The sequence below is a fragment of the Dendropsophus ebraccatus genome, chromosome 8, assembly GCF_027789765.1.
Source record: "Dendropsophus ebraccatus isolate aDenEbr1 chromosome 8, aDenEbr1.pat, whole genome shotgun sequence".
In the NCBI taxonomy this organism is placed as follows: domain Eukaryota; kingdom Metazoa; phylum Chordata; class Amphibia; order Anura; family Hylidae; genus Dendropsophus; species Dendropsophus ebraccatus.
In genome coordinates, this window is record NC_091461.1 from 117,204,237 (window position 1) to 117,227,584 (window position 23,348).

Consider the following 23,348-nt stretch of genomic DNA (forward strand, 5'->3'; position numbering starts at 1 on the left):
AGCACAGGGGGCTATATACTATTGGGGAGCACAGGGGAGCTATATACTATGGGGGAGAACAGGGGGCTATATACTATGGGGGAGAACGGGGGCTATATACTATGGGGGAGAACGGGGGCTATATACTATTGGGGAGCACAGGGGGGCTATATACTATGGGGGAGAACGGGGGCTATATACTATTGGGGAGCACAGGGGGCTATATACTATGGGGGAGCACAGGGGAGCTATATACTATGGGGGAGCACAGGGGAGCTATATACTATGGGGAGCACAGGGGGCTATATACTATGGGGGAGAACAGGGGGCTATATACTATGGGGGAGAACGGGGGCTATATACTATTGGGGAGCACAGGGGGGCTATATACTATGGGGGAGAACGGGGGCTATATACTATTGGGGAGCACAGGGGGGCTATATACTATGGGGGAGAACGGGGGCTATATACTATTGGGGAGCACAGGGGGCTATATACTATGGGGGAGAACGGGGGCTATATACTATTGTGGAGCACAGGGGGCTATATACTATGGTGGAGCACAGGGGGCTATATACTATGGGGGAGCACAGGGGGCTATATACTATGGGGGAGCACAGGGGAGCTATATACTATGGGGGAGCACAGGGGGCTATACACTATGGGGGAGCACAGGGGAGCTATATACTATTGGGGAGCACAGGGGAGCTATATACTATTGGGAAGCACAGGGGGCTATATACTATGGGGAGCACAGGGGGCTATATACTACTGGGGAGCACAGGGGGCTATATACTATGGGGGAGCACAGGGGGCTATATACTATGGGGGAGCACAGGGGGTTATATACTATTGGGGAGCACAGGTTAGCTATATACTATTGGGGAGCACAGGGGCTATATACTATTGGGGAGCACAGGGGAGCTATATACTATTGGGGAGCACAGGGGTCTATATACTATGGGGGAGAGCACAGGGGGCTATATATTATGGAGAGCACAGGGGGGCTATATACTATTGAGGGGGAGCACAGGGGGGCTATATACTATTGGGGGAGAGCACAGGGGGGCTATATACTATTGTGGGAGAGCACAGGGGGGCTATATACTATTGGGGGAGAGCACAGGGGGCTATATACTATTGTGGGAGAGCACAGGGGGGCTATATACTATTGTGGGAGAGCACAGGGGGGCTATATACTATTGTGGGAGAGCATAGGGGGGCTATATACTATTGGGGGAGAGCACAGGGGGGCTATATACTATTGTGGGTGAGCACAGGGGGCTATATACTACTGGGGAGAGTGCACAGGGGGGCTATATACTAATGGGGGAGCGCACAGGAGGGCTGTATATAACTGGAGGAGCACATGAGGGTCTATATACTACAGGGACACCTTAAAACTATGGAGGCACAGAGGGGTGTAACTATGTAGGAGTACAGAGGGGTGTAACTACTGTATAGGGGTACAAGGGACCTAACTACTGTATGTGTTGGAGCCTAAAATATTTGTCTGGCAGATTCTGGAGAGAAGATTCACAGCCAGGAGAAGACTTCAAGGTGGCCCAGGCTGGATGGAGAGAAAAAGAAAAGGTGACAGACTCTGATCGGAGAAGACGCCTCCGGTGAGTCACTGGATGTAACTTCACTCTGTTATAGGCTTGTACTGATAGGGGTCATGGTGTGGCGGTATTATGTAATGGTATCAATGGTGATATCTTTCTGTTTTGTTTAGTGCAGTTTTTATGTAATATGTAATCACTGAATGGTGGAAATAGTGTTATAAGGTAACTACTGTATGTATTGGGGCTCTTGATACAGTGTGGGGGCAAATTCAGTACATTATACAATGTGCAGAAAGGTAAGGGGGGGCCCACTCTTGAGGGCTGTGCACTGGGCCCACCAATGTATTAAAACGGCCCTGACTGTACCATGTACTGGAGCCCCCCCGCCCCCGGGCAGTATCTGTAATGAGATGCTGTGAGCGGGGGAGACTGTATTCATAAGCGCCGCGCTGTACTAAATCAGCCGCGCGGTGCTGATACTACAGCGTGGCGCTTATGAATACAGTCTCCCCCGCTCACAGCATCTCATTACAGATACTTCCCGGGGGCGGGGGGGCTCCAGTACATGCATTCCACGTCCGTGATCCGTCAGGATCACGGAACGTGGGAATGCAGCCTTAGTCCCCCGGCTGATGTGCGGCTGCCCGGGGTGTCCCGTCCTGTCCCCGGCAGCGCGCGCATCAGAGAGCTCCCCGTGCGCCGGAAGTCACAGGCACAGGCGCACGGGGAGCTCTGTGATGCGCGCGCTGCCGGGGACAGGACGGGACACCCCGGGCAGCCGCACATCAGCCGGGACCAGACCAGAGAGGCTCGACGGGGGAACGGAGGGCAGGTGAGTTGTGTGCTGTTTTTTGTTTTTGTTTTATCTGCTGTGCAGGGGGGGGGGGAGAGGGGGACCATCTATAAGGTAGGGGGGGAAGGGGGCCATCTATAAGGGAGGGGGGAAAGAGGGGGACGATCTATAAGGGAGGGGGGAAAGAGGGGGACGATCTATAAGGGGGGGGGATCATCTATAAGGGAGGGGGAGAGGGAAGAGGGGGGACCATCTATAGGGGGGGGGCATCTATAAGGGAGGGGGGAAAGAGGGGGACCATCTATAAGGGGGGGGCCATCTATAAGGGAGGGGGGAAAGAGGGGGACCATCTATAAGGGGGGGGACCATCTATAAGGGAGGGGCGGGAGGGGGACCGTCTATAAGGGGGGGGGGAAGAGGGGGACCATGTATAAGGGGGAGAGGGGGACCATCTATAAGGGAGGGGGAAAGAGGGGGACCATCTATAAGGGGGCATCTATAAGGGAGGGGGGAGAGGGGGACCAGGTATAAGGGGGGGAGGGGGACCATCTATAAGGGAGAGGGGACCATCTATAAGGGAGGGGGAGAGAGGGAAGAGGGGGACCATCTATAAGGGGGGGGGGGGAAGAGGGGGGACCATCTATAAGGGGGGGGGAGAGGGGGACCATCTATAAGGGGGGGAGAGAGGGAACAGGGGGCGTCATTCTATAGTTCGCCTCGGGCAGCAGAGAGGCTAGAATCACCCCTGCCTACTGTGCTGTACAAATGTGCTGTAGTGAGCTCCTCCTGGTGGCCAGATGCCGCCATACCATACGCTGTCCCTACTGTGCTGTACGAATGTGCTGTGGTGAACCCCCCCTGGTGGCCAGAAGCCACCATACCATACGCTGTCCCTACTGTGCTGTACGAATGTGCTGTGGTGAGCTCCCCCTGGTGGCCAGATGCCGCCATATCGTACGCTGTGTCCTTGCTGTGCATGTGACATGTGAATTCATCTTTATGGAAAAAGACATCCCCTGAAAATAAGACCTAGTGCACCAAGGCACCTTCATAATATACTTTTCTTTACATGTAGACGTATTAACTTACCAAATTTCCGACATCTATCAAGCGGTCGTCAGTAATGCCCATCCAGTAAGTCATCCCATGTCCTATTCTTTAGGGACGTTCTTTCTACAAGCGGCTTATTACCTGCTATTCAATAATGCAGGACCATGATCAGCGGCCACAAGAGGAGACATCATTATAGGGAGATTAATCCTACATCTCCCCGATGGTAAAACGGTTATCAGAGCGGAACCTGAGACGTTGCAAATTGTTTCCTGCCGTGAATCTCATTGTGTGAATAAGAGCCCTACTGAATAAGAGGATGAGAGAGGGGCTTACCTGATCCTCAAAGGAGAGCGCCTGAGCCACATCGCGGGGGAACCCGTCTATAACAATCCCCTCCGAGTCCGGAATCTGCATCAGTTTCTGCTTAATTTCAGTGATTGTGGTTTCCTATAAGAGAAGGGGACGTTATTATCGGTGCAGGTAATGAATTGGGGGGAAGGGTCTGGTTGGGGGGACGTAGCGTTACCTGCGGAGCCAGTTCTCCCGTAGTTATTATCTTAGCGATTAGACTCCATTTTCGGTTGCTACTCGTGTTGTGAATCTTTTTCCTCAGCAGTTCTCCTACCGATATGTATTCAAATCCATAGCGTTCGGCTATTTTCAGGCTCTGGGTTCCTTTACCGCTTCCGGGACCACCTAGGGGTGAAGAATACCCATTAAAAATGCCCAGAATACAGCTTAAAGGGGTTGTTCACAGTAGGTATTTTTCCCCTGAAAATAAGGGAAATTGACTATGGTCGTTGGAATAATTGACACGTCAATTATTTCCGGCCGTTGGGCATTGATTTCAGTGCAATTTTCAATGCAACAATGGTCGTTGTTTGACCCTCAATTCTACAGCCACTGTTTTTAAGTGGCTTTGTTTACACAACATATAATCAATGGCCGTTACTTGGCACTTAACCGTCGTTGTTTAGAGAATCAAACAACGGTCGTTGTTTTAAATGGAAATTGTCTATGGACAACGGCTGCAAATAATCGACATGATCATTATTTTGACATCCGTAGCCAAACAATGGCCATTGTTCAATACATTGTGTGAAACAACGGCCATTGTTTGCATTGACTTCATTGCAAATCATTGCTTTACACAAAGAACAGCGGTTGTGTCAATTGAAAACAAGGGCCGTTCTTTTAAAAAAAAAAAAAAGTACATTGTGTGAACATAGCCTTAGGCTACTTTCACACGTTCCATAGTTTTGTCCGTAATTTTTTGGCTCTGCGATCCACAAAAAATACTGACAATCTCTAGTACGGACCATAATGTGGCCTAACTTTTCAGAAACAATACGATACATCACAGGGGTCAAACTCACAGCCCTCCAGCTGTTGCAAAACTACAACTCCCATCATGCCTGGACGGCCAAAGCCTGTAACAATGATAGCTATTACATAGACAGCATGTTAGAATGGGATACTAACGTGTATGAGAACAGACAGGCACAGGCCCCATTGACTTCAATGGGTTGAACGTAATCAATGACTGCTTTTGGGTCATTTCCCACACATATACATGCTGCCGAGTGCAGACATGTATATGGCCTGAACATAGTCACTATCTGGGCCCATGCCCGTCCATGCTCATATACATTGACATCTCACTTTTACAGGTTGTCACCATATATATATCTGCCACATCTGTGATGTGACTGCAGCCGTAACCAGAACAATCCCCATGCCAATATTCTACCCGTATGACACAATTACACTTTGCAATTGTAATAATTCATATTCAATTACTTCTACTGCCAGAAGCTTATGAGGAGCCGCTCACATCAGTCACACGTAGGAGTGTAAATCCACATGAGACATATAGAAGGGAAATATTTTCATAATTTTGGGACCCATTAGTCATCCCTATAATCCCTCAAGCACTGTCTGTGATGATGACTGATCTATACAGAACAGGAAGTCTCAGCCTATTGTTAGGCTTAGTGGCCAGAGTAAAAACTGTAAGATTTCAGAATTATTTAATAAAAATGGAAAACTTGAAAAAAAAATACCAAACATATGTAACATAAAAAATTGAATTAAAAAATAGGTAATTTGCTGAAGAAATGTTCCCTTTAAAAGCATCGCCTTCCCACAATGTGATATTATTGATATAGAGAATTTGTATTGTCCCAGAGTTGATGTGACCCTACTGTTCCTAGCACACCTGCCGTCAGGTAATCTGTATGTCTATGCTCTGGGCTGAACGTTAGCACTTTACTGCCTGCCACTAGGTGTCTCACTGTTTCCTATGCATCTTCACAGCTGAAGGGAGTCAAAAGGGTTAACACTGTACCTATGCTATGTTATGTTTGCCATACAGTTATGCAATCCTTGAGCTAGGTACCACACACACTTCCACCTATCATACACCAAGGTGTAGCCTGTTCCAGAAAGTTCCCCACCAATAGCAGATTAGTCCTGTCCTTTCCTATAAAGCTCCCTGAAGGTCCTTAGGTAGGGAGTTCTGGTCAGTTTTATGTCAGAGAGAGTATGTATAACAAGGCTGTTCCTGATGAAGTTTGCTCCAGGGCCTGGCCTGGAGGCCAGGTCCCCTGTCAGGGACTCTATATTGCAGCTGATTCTTCTAAAGTATCTTTACTGTTCCAGTATGCAGTGCTAAAGCCAAAGGTGGGGTAACTACCACTACAGGGATAAACCTTCATCTGGGGTGACTATCCTTCTGTTCAAGGCAGGAAGTTCCAGTAACAAAAGAGGTTTGTCTGCAGTGGAGCAAAGTGCAGTTAAGCCGAAGTACTCCACTGATGTCTGCTCGGTCATCTAGGGAGATCTTGAGTGGCCTGGCACTATGTGATCTTTCTGGCAGGAGGCTGTATTCTCTAAGTTCTGCTACTTCCTAGGCAAGGTCCCCTTGGTAGCCCCCTAGGCTTCCTTACAAGTCAAGCCTAACCTATTCCTACCAGTACAAGTTGAGCCTAACTTACCAATTAACCCAAATACCAGGAGACTTTCTAAAATCTATATAGCTCAATACCCCACTTAAGTTATCTGTGTTTCTGTTACTTCGTCCTCACACCTGTTCTACTTCAAAGTCATTTGTCGGTGTATCCGGGGGTGGGCAATACCAATCCTGGCCCCCGGGACAAGTGCCTGGTTGGTACCCCAAACACCTAGTCCCCCCAGTTAACACCTAGCTACCCCGCTTCACTGCAAATTTATAGCATTTAACTGCACGGCCCAGATACGATGGAGAATATATACTTATCGTGCCCTGATCTATATTAGGTGTCCATATAATACACATATATCACACAGTCAATTATAAGATGACATCAGCATCACCTGAATCACTTCTCAGTATCACGTGCTGAAGATGACGGAACCTGAGCTATTAATATCACTGCACAATGCTGATGTAAAGGATGGTAAAGCTTCATTACTGGCTTAGTTAAAGTCTTGACTGCACAACAACGGAGAAGATGTGTCAGACCCTGGAATTAGCATTATATGTACAAAAAGACATCTGATAACTCTGAATTAAAGGGACAAGTCAGCACAAAATATTTTCTTTCAAATCAACTGGTGCCACAAAGTGCCAGAGATTTGTAATTTACTTCTATTTAAAAAATTTCAAGTATTCCAGTACTTATCATCTACTGTATGTCCCACAGGAAGTTGTGTATTCTTTCAAGTGTGACACAGTGCTCTCTGCTGCCACCTCTGTCCATGTCAGGAACTGTCCAGAGCAGTAGCAAATCCCCATAGAAAACCTCTCCTGTTTAGGCAGTTCCTGACATGGACAGAGGTGGCAGCAGAGAGCAATGGATCTGACTGGAAAGAATACACCACTTCCTGCAGGACATACAGCAGCTGATAAGTACTGGAAGACTTGAGATTTTTTTAATAGAAGTAAATTACAAATCTCTATAATTTTCTGACAACGGTTGATTTGAAAGAAAAAACTTTTCGACGGTGTAAACCGTTAAACTCTCAAGCACTATATCTGGGGGGGAAACACCTCTGTAATAGGGTATGCAATGTTAATGCCAACATGTTTCTCCTATATGCTTATATATTTCCATAGGTCACCCATCCAAACAATGCGGATCTGTATTACTGATGTGTACATGGGAACTTAAAGGGATTATGGCAACAGCAAATGTTCTCTCCTAGTATAGGGAGTAACTAACTGGGTAGTGGGGGGGTCTGACTACTGAGCTGGTCAGGGTTGGAAGCCCCATAGAGAATGAATAGGCACTGGCCATGCATTGTCAGGATATGTGACCTTTGTTCTTGGGATCAAGCAGTCGGACCCCTATAATCAGCTATATGCATAGGGATTGACCTTTAATATGGGAATAAAAAGACAAATAATAGACACTGAGGCATTTCTGCTTTGTTGCAGTGGTGTCTTTTGCTAATCCAATGATCTATAATACATGGGAGTAACTAACAGGGAGTGGGGCCCAGGGATGACTATAGGAGGAGATGTGTAATAATGAATACACTCTCATGCATTACCCTATCTCTGTGGCCTATCTCTGCCTTATTCATGTGACGTCAATGTATTACCCCAGTACACAGCCATCATGTGTGTATATTACCAGTAAAGGTTTTTTCTATAATTAAATTAAATCTATAAATGGTCATGGTCTAAAATACACATGGCACTAGGCCTGGTCACAAACCTTCTTGGCTGCTTTCTGTTATGGGTCCTTGTACAACTTATCCCCAAAGTCTTTCTGTACATCGCTGCCCTCAGGTAGGGGCTAGAACGAACTAAGGTTCTGGACTGTAGTCTTAACACAGGAGTGTCAAACTCATAGCCCTCCAGCTGTTGTAAAACTACAATTCCCATCATGCCTGGAGATGAGTTTTGCCCCACGTTGTCTTGGACTATTTTGCACTTTCATAGGGAGAGAGATGGATATAGCACTCCCCTCTCCTCCAAACCCTGCGCTCAACCTCTACATTTCCTTTTCCTCTCTGTAGAGAGGCTGGATCCAAGGAAGATATATATATACACACATGCAAAAAAGGGGTCCGTGGAGCCTCAGTTACGAGTCTCAAAACACGGGAATAGCCAGATATCCCTCTCTCCAGAGAAGGAAGCCCATTGCCAAGGGGTGCCTCCTAGTGGGGAGAGCACCAAACCACCCTGATACATAGTCCCTCAGGTCCTCACTCTGTTGCGAGCTTTGGGACCTAAATAGGGAAACACCAGAGTGGCCCCTGTGAGTCTAAGTCTAACTCTGTGGCAAGTATAACGACATAATTCCCGTGTTTTGAGACTCGTAACTGAGGCTCCATGGACCCCTTTTTTGCATATTCAAATTTTGTATGGGACAATCAATGGAGACTCGTAAATGAGTACTCCATTGGAATTTTTCACTGTTCTCCCTGAGTTCAGTGATTGTTGTGTTTTGTTGGTCTGTTTATCATTGCCCCAGTAGCCAGAATCCTGCTCCACACTGATGAGGGGCAAATACCCTGAAACTGCAGTCTGTGGATGGATGCCTGGCCTTGGTAATCCTTGTCTTATGTCGTTATACTCGCCACAGAGTTAGACTTTGACTTACAGGGGCCACCCTGGTGTTTCCCTATTTAGGTCCCAAAGCTCGCAACAGAGTGAGGACCTGAGGGACTACGTATCAGGGTGGTTTGGTGCTCTCCCCACTAGGAGGCACCCCTTGGCAATGGGCTTCCTTCTCTGGAGAGAGGGATATCTGGCTATTCCCGTGTTTTGAGACTCGTAACTGAGGCTCCACGGACTCCTTTTTTGCACATATATAAATGCTAAATAGTGTAAAGAGTAGAAAACAGTGTATGTATCAAAATCACATAGAAAATATGGCACATTAGACAATACTTAATGGAGAAGTCCCATGAAATTGGAAAAAGGGAGGAGGTCAGGGGATACGGGAAAATAATAAAGTATTCTCACCCATCCCTGTGCCACTGCTCCTGGGTCCTGTTGACAGCTCAACTCTGCTTTGTCACATACCCGGGTGATCAATTGCTCACTTAGCCAATCAGTGACTGGGGTGGCCGAAATAAGACAGCCAAAGGCCATCAATGGGAGCCAGGAGTGGCACTGTGGAGGCACGAGGACGGGTAAGTTTGGTTTATTATTTTCCCGCACCCCCCCCCCCCGCCTGCCTTTTTTCAGTTTCACGGGACGTCCTCTTTAACCACACGTACTGCAGGGATCCCAGTGGGACGCCACATAATGTGGTATAAAATGCACAATCTATTCAGATCCTCCCTCCTCTTACTACCATAATAATATGGACAGACAAGTCCCTGCCTCCCGCAGACAGCACACTCCCAATACATTCACTATTAGGTCCCCAGCCTTATTTATACGTGAAAAAGATGTTGTGGGAATATAACTATAAACTATGTTCACACAACGATTTTCAACGGCCGTTATTTAACATACTAGGATGTCCGTTGTTGCAATAATGGCCGTTGGTACATTATTTAAGTTTAGGTTGGATGATGGCCATGTTTAATGCCCGTTTTGGATGTGACTATTTTTAAAGGTCCATTGAATTTTGTGGAAAAGATGGTAAAAGGTTAGCCAAAAAAACCGAAAACAACTTAAAATAACGGCCATTGTTCACTAAATAACACCTACCAATAAATGTCCTGAACATTAATTTGACGGCCACTGCGAACAGCGTCAATTATTTTATGCATTGTGTGAACTTTCACTTCAAATCACTGAAGACTGAAAATAATGGCCATTATGTGACTGTATGTAAACATAGCCTTAAAGGGGCACTGTCATTTTTTTTTTTTTTTGCAGAAACCAATAGTCCAGGCAATTTTAGGAAACTTTGTAGTGTGGTTTATTAGTCAAATATGCCATTATCATTCAAAAAGGTCCCCCCCTCCTCCTCCTCTCTCTCTCATTCACTGCTTATTATCAGGAAATCTCAACTCTTTTACATCAGTCATGCCCTGTCCGTTCTATGAAGAGGGGAGTCACCAGCAGAGAACAGAGAACAAAGGATTACACAGCGGGACCTGTGTGAAAGCCGGTATTCAGAGGTCAGAGAGGTCAGTGCTGACTTCAGAGGACATAGCCTGGTGATGTAGCTGTAAATTAACTCTTTGTTGTGCTGTTTTGGTGTCTCCTCTCCCTCAACTACTCCCCTCTCCATAGAGAACTGCTTTTTCATGCTAAAAATGCATTTTTCGGCTAATAAACCCAATTACAAAGTTTCTTAAAATCACCTGTACTATTGATTTCTGCAAAAAAAAAATAAAAATAAATTAAACGACAGTGACACTTTAAAGGCATCAGTAACAAAATCTCCTGATTTGGTAGTCCCATTCCTCTTAAAGGAGAAGTCCCACTAAGACTAAAATCGTCAGGCAGGAGTGGGGTGAAAATAATAAAGATGTAAATATAAACTCACCTTGTAGTGCTGCCACCAGGTCTCCCTCACCGCAGTCGGGTCCTGCAGCTCTTCTAGCTGCAACATCATGACCCCCCAGCTGAATGATTGCCCGCTCAGCCAATCAGTGACTGGGACGGGACACTGCACCAGTCACTGATTGGCTGAGCGGGCTCAGCAAGGTTGTGGTGTTGCTGCTGGAAAAGCCGGGCATATGACGTACCTGGTTTCCAGTCGCAGATGTCATCCGGCACCCGGCATCAGGACCCTGGAGCGATGCAACAGAGGCAGGAGGAGGGGGGAGTTTACATGTTTATTATTTCCCCCCCCCCCCCCCGCCTGCTTCTTCTTCTTTAATTTAACACGTTTAGCTTGTCAACACAAATGCAGCAGGAAAATGTCATGTTAAAAGAAAGCAGTCTGAAAGTGCCGCAAGCAACCAGCGTCTTTCATCCAGGTGCAGACAGGTACCTGCTGTTCCCTCGCACCTGCTCAGCAGCCGCCGCACCGCGACCGCTCTCACACTGACGCTTCACTAACTTTCTAATTGCTTCTGTTTAAAGGGTTCACATAATTTTTATGCTCTGATAGTTTAATGTGAAAGCCGGTCTGCGGGAAACGAAGAAAAGAGACTCATCCCCCTGCAGCAGCGCTCTATTACTTACTGCTAACACTGTATATACGCCACGTCCATTATATACTGCTGTGCACCCGCATGTGGGATTTACAAACTAGGGCAGGGATGGGGAACCTGCAGCCCTCCAGCTGTTGTAAAACTACAACTCTCATCATACTTGGACAGCCAAAGCTAAAGTTTTGGCTGTCTAGGTATGATGGGAATTGTAGTTTTGCAACAGCTGGAGGGCAGTAAAAAGTTAAACTTGGCTTAAGAGCATTTGGTTTAAGAGCTCCTTGTGCATGGTCTGCATAGCGGGGTCTACAGCCCTGTACTCCAACCCAGGAAGTCTCCATCACCTTTCAAATCATGGCAGATCCACTCCAGGCTGGGGCTTACATCAGGGCACAGGACTGTGGGGGTAATCTCTCCATAGCTGTAACCCCTCTCTCCCTGGACAGAGAGTGCTGCTATACTGTGCCCACATCTGCGCTGCTCATTCCTTCCTGCTCCCTGCAGTCTCTGTCAACCCTTGTGTTTCCCATCCTCTCCATTCCTGCTATAATGTGCCTGCACTCACACTCAGCTATACACACTGCTGCTATAATGTGCCTGCACTCACACTCAGCTATACACACTGCTGCTATATTCTACCTGCACTTACACTCAGCCATTCAAACTGCTGTATATAAAGTTTCTGTCTCTGTCCTCCTGCACAGCTCTGTGATTCTAACTTTCTGATTGGTCCGTGCGGAACACACCTCCCTTGCCTGTTGCTGTCATGTGACCCCACAAACCTCTGACAGCAGCCCTGCTTCTCTATTCTAGCCTGTTGTACTACACTACTGCATTATGGGGATCTGCAGTTCCATCCTGTATCTACAAACTCCTGCTGTGTTATCAGGGTTATGCAGTTACTATACATTATACTCCACATGCTGATTGCTATACTTGTACAGTAACTTATACTATCACATATTCTGCTGTTTCTAAATGTTTGTTTCATTTGTTTTACGTAATTCAGAATAAAAAAAAACATTATTTTTGGGGTGTGGAACCAATTGTCTGCATTTCTATGATTTCTTATGGGAAAATTTGCTTTGGTTTAAGAGTGGATTTGAATTACAAGCGCCGTCCCGGAACAAATTATACTCGTAATCCAAGGTACCACTGTATAGTCGATATATTCCCTTTAAAGGGGTAGTTCCGCATAAAAAAAAAATATTTTAATTTAACTTTCTATGACAACCAGATTGTATTTACTTCTGAATTAAAAATTCTCCAGTCTTGCAGTACTTATCAGCTGCTGTATGTGTTGCAGGAAGTGGTGTATTATCTCCAGTCTGATACAGTGCTCTCTGCTGCCACCTCTGTCCATGTCAGGAACCGTCCAGAGCAGCAGCAAATCCCCATTGAAAACATCTTTCTGCAGAACATACAGCAGCTGATAAGTACTAGAAGACTGGAGATTTTTTTTTTTTATAGAAGTAAATTACAAATCTCTGGCACTTTCTGGCACCAGTTGATTTGAAAGGGAATTTTTTTTTTGCTGAACTAGCCCTTTAAGACAAAGCAGAACAGATCACAGCCTCCCATGTATTGGGAAAAGCCTGTACTGGAGTCTGGTTCCCAGAACATTGTAAATAAAGAAATGAATTAAAGTTATAAAAAAAAAAATGGAATCCAATCTGTCCATCATTTCTATTTCCAGCTTCTCATTTCTCACATCAGCGATATGGAGAATTGTGCTGAGATTACGGTAACTTATAAGCCAATTTAGTGCAGGCGGCTTTCAGAGGAATTAGATCAAATTGGACTAAAGTGGTTTTCTGAGAGATTCATATATTAGCCCTGATCTATCCAGGTTAACAGGATTAGAAAGCTAGAAATGCTATGAAGCCAATTGCCCCTGTGTCCACATAGAACTGTCCCCGAGTCATAAGAGTCTAATGGAGCCGCGTCACAAAGGGGAGAGCCGATCGTCACACTGGGGGTGGGTGGCCCGCCTCCAGTGCTTCAGGCCAGGCTGGTGCCCGGGAACAGACCAGGAACTGGGCCAAGGTTGTAAAAAAAGAACCATTGCACCGGCAGCCCTGTGCCGGCGCCGGTCTATAGATGTAAAAATCTTAGGGCCCTATTACACAGAGCAATAGTGTGCCGAATCAGGCCGAATCTGACCTAAAATCATTGGCCGCCAACTGTGCATCCCTACGTGTAATAGCGATGTGGGCCGACGGCTGATGACTGTGTAAAGACAAAAATAAAGTGTCCCACCACGGGTGTTGCTCGTAGTTAAACCCTTCACAAAAGCCTGTACTTATTGTAAGTGGTAATAAAGTAGTGTTAAAGTTTCGCCACTAGATGTCGCTATTGCAAGTGTATATACATAGGAAGTCACATGGGTAGAGGAAGTGTAAAGGTATTTTGTCACTGCACTCTATAGAGGAAGGACACAAGCCAGAACCCTCTCTGTAGCAGCCTAGTTGGGCCCTGGCCCTCTGCCAGGTCCCCTGTCAGGGACAGAAGAACCAGTCCAGAAGAGGACTTTGTCACTAGACTCCGTAGAGGCAAGATGCAGTTAACCTATTCTCCTCAAGTCACTCCACTAGACTATGCAGTGTTAAACCCTTTCTTAGAGAGGAAAAGTCAGAGATCATCTTAACCCACGCCGTGGACTAGGAGAGTGACAGTGCAGGACAGTATCCACAAAGGCAGAAAGCTAGGAACTGATCCGGATAGAGCAAAGTTGCTAGAGGCCTATGAACTCTACTCCACAGCACGGGTGTAAGCAAGGAACCCTCAGCATTCCGCTCATCCCAGGTAACAAGGTCTAGGGCTTGTGTCACCCACTAGCACAGTACTAATTGGGTTGGGACTCTCACGACATCCTCCTCTCTACTCCACTGATTCTATACTCTCAGCACACAATTCAGTCCACACGACAGTACTACTTCTTCTCCGTTCACTACAGATCTGGATCCTAACTTATCAAGTGTCTCATCAAGTATAAAGTGTCATTTCAAGGTAAAGCTGTATGACCAGCTGTACATACACATCCTCCAAGTAAAGAAGACCTCATTTTTGATCAAGAGACTCTGTGGTTTCTCACCCTGCACCAACACAGTACGCAAAAATTCCTTGGGTTATCTCCCCTTTCTGTGGGTGGCAGTGCCAATAGTCCGGGTGGGTCACTGCTCCACTTCGGACCACCGTGTCTACTACCCAAGGGACCCCACAACAGCCCGGCACATTACTGAACACAGGGGAACAAGGTGTAGCCGCGCCCATTAAACTAAAAGCAGGTGTGCCACCATACCTGTGTGCCCAACTGGCACTGGCGTCACAACATAATATCACTGGGCCCGGCTATATCTCGGCCAACCACCATAGAACTGGCGTCACACCATACCATCTGGCAAGTGACCGGCCGTACCTCTGCCATAACACCGCAGGGGGGTCACCACATATACATACCTCTCCATGCTCCCGGTTCTCTCTTTGCTCCTGCCCACTCCCTGCAGCAGCCGATGCAACGTCAGAGTTGGTCTCCAAAGTGAAAGGCCGCTCAGCCAATTACGGGACGGGACCAGTGATTGGCTGAGCGGCTTTGACTTCACAGACCGGCTCTGACGTTGCATCGGCAGCTGCGGGGAGAAGCCAGGAAGACACCGGGGAGAGATTAGTTGGGTCCTGCATACCCAGCTTTACAGGCTTTGTATTAGCCCTAGAGCGGCCACGGTTCCAGTAGGACCATCTCTCTGAGGTCACCATAGCGTGGTGAGATGGTGCACTCTATTTGATCAAATAGTTTGCTAAGAACGATAACCTTAAAGGACGGGGGAGAGTATACGGTAAGGCTGGGTTCACACTGCGTTTTTGCAATCCGTTTTTTTCATCTGTGCAAAAAACAGATGCATTTGTGTGCATTTGTTTTGATCTGTTTTTCCATTGACTTCCATTTAAAAAAAAAACGGATCAAGAACGTAGCTGACATTACTTCTGCGTCCGTTAAAAAAAACGAATCCGTTTTTTTTACAATGGAAGTCAATGGAAAGTCAAAGCACACAAATGCATCCGTTTTTTGCAAAAAAACGGATGGAAAAAACGAATTGCAAAAACGCAGTGTGAACCTAGCCTAAGTCCCAGCACTTGCAGGTTGCTGCTTCATCTTTCTGTTTTTGTCTGTATTTTGGCCCCAGTAGCGTGCGACCTGCACAGTGTGAACAGTTGTATTGGAGTGCTGGTTATTTTTTGCTTTATGTCCTTAGAAATGTTATGGCAGCAAATCCTGAGACCGGCTGTAATCTCACATGAAGTGCAGCGCGCTCCACTTCCCGGCCGGCAGGGACATCTGACTCGTAGACTCTAATGGAGCGAACAAATCAGATCTGACTGATAGCCGGGGAGTGAAGTTACTGGAAACGACACCAGGACTCTTACATGTGTCCCTGCTCTGAAGCAAGTTTGGGGTATTCTACCTATTTATCCTCATACACTGGGCAGGATTTTAGGGATCCCAATGAAATGGGCCACTAAGCTGTTTCCATCAATCCAATGCCGCTCTATGACTGTGACTAATGGCAGACGGGCAACCAGGGTCCCTTGTACTAGTAACTAATGGGGGTACCTGCAGTTACACATCTGCCAATGTAATAATCATCACATAACAATCCCTATTGTTATATTTCCATTTATTCTATATGATTATTTAATGTACAGATCGGCCAAACCAGAGTCTTCTCCAAAAGGAAGAGTGACCCATATGTATACAGTTGTTTCGTGTTTCTTACCCCTCATCAGCACAGGGCAGGGCACTGGTTGGATAAAGAGATGTCTTAGATGTAGATCAGGAGAGGTAATGATTCTTAAAGGAGAGGCCCTATTATTTTTGTATGCTCCTCAGTCTGTACCAGATGGTATACTGCTCTACCCAGCTTTCAAATCTTCTGGGTTACGTTCTCTTTGTGTGGTCTGGTGTGTGCCTCCTCCTGCCCCCATGCTCTGCCTCCTCCTGCCTCTCTAGCTGTTGTATGTTCTGCAGGAAGTGGTGTATTCTTTCCAGTTGTTTCATATTTTATTTCAGACACATTTAAGTAATAACAAGTTGAAAAAAGTCTGAAGCTGAGCATAGTCTATAAAGGGGTACTCTGTTAAAAATCTTTTTCTTTCAAAGCAACTGGTTTCAGAAAGTTATATAGATTTGTAATTTACTTCTATTTAAAAGTCCCAATTCTTCCAGTACTTATCAGCTGCTGTATGTCCTGCGGGAAGTGTTGTATTCTTTCCAGTCTGACACAGTGCTCCCTGCTGCCACCTCTGTCCATGTCAGGAACTGTCCAGAGCAGGAGAGGTTTTCTATGGGGATTTGCTACTGCTCTGGACAGTTCCTGACATGGTCAGAGAGCACTATGTCACACTGGAAAGAATACACCACTTCCTGCAGGACATACAGCAGCTGATAAGTACTGCAAGACTGGATATTTTTAAATAGGAGTAAATTACAAATCTATATAACTTTCTGAACCCAGTTGATTAGAAAGGAAAAGATTTTCGCCAGATTACCCCTTTAAAGGGGTTCACCAATTTCAGATACTGATGGCTTATCCTCAGGACCATTAGGGAAGGATTTTGTAAGCCGGACAACTCGTTAACTTATAGCAAAACAAAATCTATGAAAAATGTATAGAATACTACGGCGACATAACGATTCGTGGTCACACAGCCTGGATCCACATCCACGAGTGAGTGGGTCGTCCTTAAACCCACAAATGGCCGTGACTGTGACCACACAGTCTCCAGGATTTTTTGTGACTGGGGAGCACTAGCCTAAATGGAATAATACAACTTTACGTGGATCAGGCCGTCACTTACCAATCACCAGTATAATTTTTGGGTGGGGTCTTGAGGGATCAAAAACTTCATATTCTTCAATCAGTTCAGCTGTCTCTGAGAGGTCGGTGTCACTTTCAATGGAGAACTGGTGGATAGGTGGCAGCCGGTCATATCGCCGGTAAGGAAAATTACAGCTTTCTGGCAACACTGAGGGAAAAGAAGAAAAAAAAAAAGCTAATGAGTATATTAATGGCCAGCGCACAAAAATACAGCAAAACTTCAAATTTTTTTCTAAACTGTGTGAAGTCCTTAAAGTGTTAGTCACTTAAAGGAGAAGTCTGGTGAAATTTTTTATTAAAGTATTGTATTGCCCCCCTAAAGTTATACAAATCACCAATATACACTTATGATGGGAAAAGCTTATAAAGGGCTATTTTCCCTGTACTTACTACTGCATCAAGGCTTCACTTCCTGGATAACATGGTGATGTCACTTCCTGGATAACATGGTGATGTCACTTCCTGGATAACATGGTGATGTCACTTCCTGGGTAACATGGTGATGTCACTTCCTGAATAACATGGTGATGTCACTTCCTGGATAACATGGTGATGTCACTTCCTGGATAACATGGTGATGTCACTTCCTGGATAACATGGTGATGTCACTTTCTTGATAACATGGTAATGTCACTTCCTGGATAACATGGTGATGTCACTTACTGGATAACATGGTGATGTCACAACCTGACTCCCAGAGCTGTGAGAGGATGATGGCAGATGGATGCTCAGTGTCCCTCCAGTGCCCTGTGTCCCTCAGTGTCCCCCTGCCATCATCCTTTCCAGCAGCCACAGCCCGCACAGCTCTGGGAGTCTGGTTGTGACATCACCATGTTATCCAGGAAGTGACATCACCATTTTTTATCCAGGAAGTGACATCACCATGTTATCCAGGAAGTGAAGCCTTAATACAGTAGTAAGTGCAGGGAAAAAGCACTTTATAAGCATTTCCTGTAATAAGTGTACTGTATATTGGTGATTTGTATAACTTTTGAGGGGCAATACAATACTTTAATAGAAATGTCACTGGACTTCTCCTTTAAGAAACTTTTGACATATCACTCAGATATCACTTAGATATGGTTGGTGTCTTGGTGCTGAGACCCAATCACTAGAAATAGCCCACAGTATCGGGTTGTGTAATTCACTCCCCCAGCTCGATGCTTAATCTGACCTAGGGCCATATTACACACAGAGGTAATGGGCTAAATCGACCTGATTCGGCAGATTATCGCCACGTGTAATAGAGACAATGATCAGCCGACAAAACGGCTGATCTTTTCTTTAGGTCGAGGCCTTAAATCAGCTCAGAAACCACAGCATGCGGTGCGGGAGAGGTAATGTATTAACGGTATGGGCAAGGGCCGCACGGACATCGCTAACGATGTCCATGCAGCCCTTGCTAAACGATTATCGAGCTGTGTAATAGGCCCAGTAAAACAGATCAGCACTCATTTACAATACTGATCGGGCCTTCACTGACTCATGTAATAGGACCTTTACAATGAAGCCTACGTCCTGCAACTATTTGGATCGAGCCCCTACTATGTGCCAGAACAGAACATGACACCTCCATTTATCCTATGGATGGCCACTGATCTGACTGATTGGCATGTCGTGCTCGGCGGTCATGTATCCACATACCGTTTCTTAGGAACGACCTTCGTGCTTGGCCACCATTGAGCGGGGGTAAATTCCTTTTGTCTGGTCCAACAAACGTGTCCCACTTGACTTTTTCGGATCCACCCAGTTCCCTCACTTTTTGCAGACAGTTTTCCAGGTAATCCACGGGGTCGTCGGGTCTGTAGGACATTAATCCGTTCAGGAGTCCCTGTATAATGGGGGAGGGGGAGATATTCAGTGTGACTACAGGTTATATGACATCTCCTCCTCATCTGTAAGTGTTGTCGCTTCTATAAGATCGAGATTCACACGTAGAAAACGAGATAATGTGATTATAACGAATAAAACACTGTTCATATCGATGGGGTTTAACATGGTACGAGGTGAAAATGAGTGTAAGAGGCCGATTTACATAATATTCACACTAAAGAAATGCTTCATCTGTAAAGTAATGGGGGGAAAAAACATACCGGAAAGGATTCTGTACACCGGTCTTAAGGGAATGTTTCACCTAAATTTGTTTTTACTGATCGGAGTTGGATTTTTTTTTCTTCTGTTTCTATTTTCTGATTGTAATTTTTGTTATTTCATATTATCATGGGGGCATGCCTGACAACGAGACTCATGGACATACACACAATGAACCAGACCCTATTCTTTGTATGGGAAACATTTGTGAGCACGCTCTGTGAGTTCATTCCACAGGAGAGGGGGAGGGGCTGAGCTGTGAGCAACAGCTGTTGTGTGTACATCTGTTATCTGTCTGTGTTATCTATATACTGGTGTCCCCTGTCACTGTACTCTTGTCTGTGTTATCTATATACTGGTATCACCTGTCACTGTACTCCTGTCTGTGTTATCTATATACTGGTGTCACATGTCCCTATACTCCTGTCTGTATTATCTATATACTGGTGTCATCTGTCAGTGTCCTCCTGTCTGTGTTATCTATATACTGGTGTCACCTGTCACTATATTCCTGTCTGTGTTATCTATAAACTGGTGTCACCTGTCACTGTACTCTTGTCTGTTATCTATATACTGGGGTCACCTGTCACTTTACTCCTGTCTGCGTTATCTATATACTGGTGCCCCTGTACTCCTGTCTGCGTTATCTATATACTGGTGTCCCTGTACTCCTGTCTGCGTTATCTATATACTGGGGTCACTTGTCACTGCACTCCTGTCTGTGTTATCTATATACTGGTGTCCCTGTACTCCTGTCTGCGTTATCTATATACTGGGGTCACCTGTCACTGTACTCTTGTCTGTGTTATCTATATACTGGTGCCCCTGTACTCCTGCCTTTGTTATTTATATACTGGGGTCACCTGTCACTGTACTCCTGGCTGCGTTATCTATATACTGGTGCCCCTGTACTCCTGTCTGTGTTATCTATATACTGGTGTCACCTGTCACTGCACTCCTGTCTGTGTTATCTATATACTGGTGTCACCTGTCACTGCACTCCTGTCTGTGTTATCTATATACTGGTGTCACCTGTCACTGCACTCCTGTCTATGTTATTTATATACTGGGGTCACCTGTCACTGTACTCCTGGCTGCATTATCTATATACTGGTGTCCCTGCACTCCTGGCTGCGTTATCTATATACTGGTGCCCCTGTACTCCTGTCTGCGTTATCTATATACTGGTGCCCCTGTACTCCTGTCTGCGTTATCTATATACTGGTGCCCCTGTACTCCTGTCTGCGTTATCTGTATACTAATATAGAACAGGAAATCTCAGCTTATTTTTAAGCCTAGTGGCCAAAATGAAAACAGGATTTTATTAGTTCAGGATTTCCTTATTTTATAATATATATAGAAAATGGAAAATTAAAAAATACCAAAAATATTACCCGTTAGACCTATGTAACCAGGATCTGTCTAATGCTCCTCAGTTGGGCTCGACAGGGTTTGGCTTATTGTATTTTACTATCTCATTTACTTTATTTAAAGGATCAGGTTGATCAGAGTTATAGAAAACATAAAACTTTTCTTCCTAAAACAGTGCCCCACCTGTCAATAGGCTGTGCCTGGTATTGCGGCCATGTGCTTGTAATCCTGGACAAGGTCGTGGTGGGGAACCTGAGCTCATGCAAAACTACAATTCCCATCATGCCTGGAGAGCCAAAGCTTTGTCAGGTCTTTTCCTGAAACATCACCGTAAAGGGGAACTCCGGATAAGGAAAACATTAAAAGTTATATAGATGTGTCCATACAATGTATGGCTATGTTCACACTACGTATATTTCCGGCCGTAGTGCGAACCGCGAATATATGCCTGTAGTTTTGAGGTTGATGCGTACGCTTGAAAGTATACGATATACGCCCGCACAGTGCACACTACGTATTAGCTTACGACCGGATCGTATACGGCGCCGTGAAAAATGAACAAGACCTGACAAAGGGCATGATTTAAAATCTCTGACCGGCTAGAAGCAGGTGTTTCAACTTTGCTGATTGTACAAAGGTCTACAGAGAAATTAGGGCTGTGTTCACACATGTTGGAGTGTCATTGCAGTACTCAAGTATTCACAAAAATGATGCAGTGACACAAATAGATAATGCTAAACAGCAGAGAGGATAATGGTGCGTTTACACAGACAGATTTATCTGACAGATCTTTGAAGCCAAAGCCAGGAACAGATTATAAACAGGGATCAGGTCATAAAGGAAAGACTGAGATTTCTCCTTTTTTTAAATCCATTCTTGACTTTGGCTTCCAAAATCTGTCAGATAAATCTTTCTGTGTAAACGCACCCTAAGAGCCGGCACTGCCAATCCCAACTGCACAAAAAACAAGGCATAAACAGTATATCCCATGTAAGATAATATCGGATAATTTCCTTATAGTGGGAATCAACTTTAAAGATAAAAGATGCTTGATCATAATATGTGTGTGGGAAGAAAAAGAAAAAAATTAATTTAAAAAGTTCTTTGCTTTATTCCAATATCAGCATTACAGGTAGAGAATACAGTACTGTGTGGTGTTACAGGTAGAGAATACAGTGCTGTGCGGTGTTACAGGTAGAGAATACAGAGTGCTGTGTGGTGTTACAGGTAGAGAATACAGTGCTGTGTGGTGTTACAGGTAGAGAATACAGTGCTGTGTGGTGTTACAGGTAGAGAATACAGCGTGCTGTGTGGTGTTACAGGTAGAGAATACAGCGTGCTGTGTGGTGTTACAGGTAGAGAATACAGCGTGCTGTGTGGTGTTACAGGTAGAGAATACAGCGTGCTGTGTGGTGTTACAGGTAGAGAATACAGTGTGCTGTGTGGTGTTACAGGTAGAGAATACAGTGCTGTGTGGTGTTACAGGTAGAGAATACAGTGCTGTGTGGTGTTACAGGTAGAGAATAGAGCGTGCTGTGTGGTGTTACAGGTAGAGAATAGAGCGTGCTGTGTGGTGTTACAGGTAGAGAATACAGCGTGCTGTGTGGTGTTACAGGTAGAGAATACAGTGCTGTGTGGTGTTACAGGTAGAGAATACAGTGTGCTGTGTGGTGTTACAGGTAGAGAATACAGCGTGCTGTATGGTGTTACAGGTAGAGAATACAGCGCTGTGTGGTGTTACAGGTAGAGAATACAGTGCTGTGTGGTGTTACAGGTAGAGAATACAGCGTGCTGTGTGGTGTTACAGGTAGAGAATACAGCGTGCTGTGTGGTATTACAGGTAGAGAATACAGGGTGCTGTGTGGTGTTACAGGTAGAGAATACAGAGTGCTGTGTGGTGTTACAGGTAGAGAATACAGTGCTGTGTGGTGTTACAGGTAGAGAATACAGTGCTGTGTGGTGTTACAGGTAGAGAATACAGTGCTGTGTGGTGTTACAGGTAGAGAATACAGTGCTGTGTGGTGTTACAGGTAGAGAATACAGCGTGCTGTGTGGTGTTACAGGTAGAGAATACAGCGTGCTGTGTGGTGTTACAGGTAGAGAATACAGCGTGATGTGTGGTATTACAGGTAGAGAATACAGAGTGCTGTGTGGTGTTACAGGTAAAGAATACAGTGTGCTGTGTGGTGTTACAGGTAGAGAATACAGCGTGCTGTGCGGTGTTACAGGTAGAGGATACAGCGTGCTGTGTGGTGTTACAGGTAGAGAATATAGTGCTGTGTGGTGTTACAGGTAGAGAATAGTGTGCTGTGTGGTGTTACAGGTAGAGAATACAGTGCTGTGTGGTGTTACAGGTAGAGAATAGTGTGCTGTGTGGTGTTACAGGTAGAGAATACAGTGTGCTGTGTGGTGTTACAGGTAGAGAATACAGCGTGCTGTGTGGTGTTACAGGTAGAGAATACAGCGTGCTGTGTGGTGTTACAGGTAGAGAATACAGCGAGCTGTGTGGTGTTACAGGTAGAGAATACAGCGTGCTGTGTGGTATTACAGGTAGAGAATACAGGGTGCTGT

General features: G+C 45.5%; 1 protein-coding gene across 1 annotated transcript in view; it reads right to left on the bottom strand.

Moving 5' to 3' along the window:
- AK5 (adenylate kinase 5) overlaps positions 1–23,348 on the bottom strand; it is a 134,015-nt gene that overhangs the window by 94,041 nt on the left and 16,626 nt on the right. The window contains exons 2-5 of the mRNA XM_069979468.1: positions 18,960–19,146; positions 17,296–17,463; positions 3,917–4,086; positions 3,724–3,837 (exon numbers count right to left, since the gene is read on the bottom strand). Of these exons, the coding sequence (XP_069835569.1) occupies positions 3,724–3,837; positions 3,917–4,086; positions 17,296–17,463; positions 18,960–19,146 (639 nt within the window). The remainder of the gene's footprint in view (positions 1–3,723; positions 3,838–3,916; positions 4,087–17,295; positions 17,464–18,959; positions 19,147–23,348) is intronic.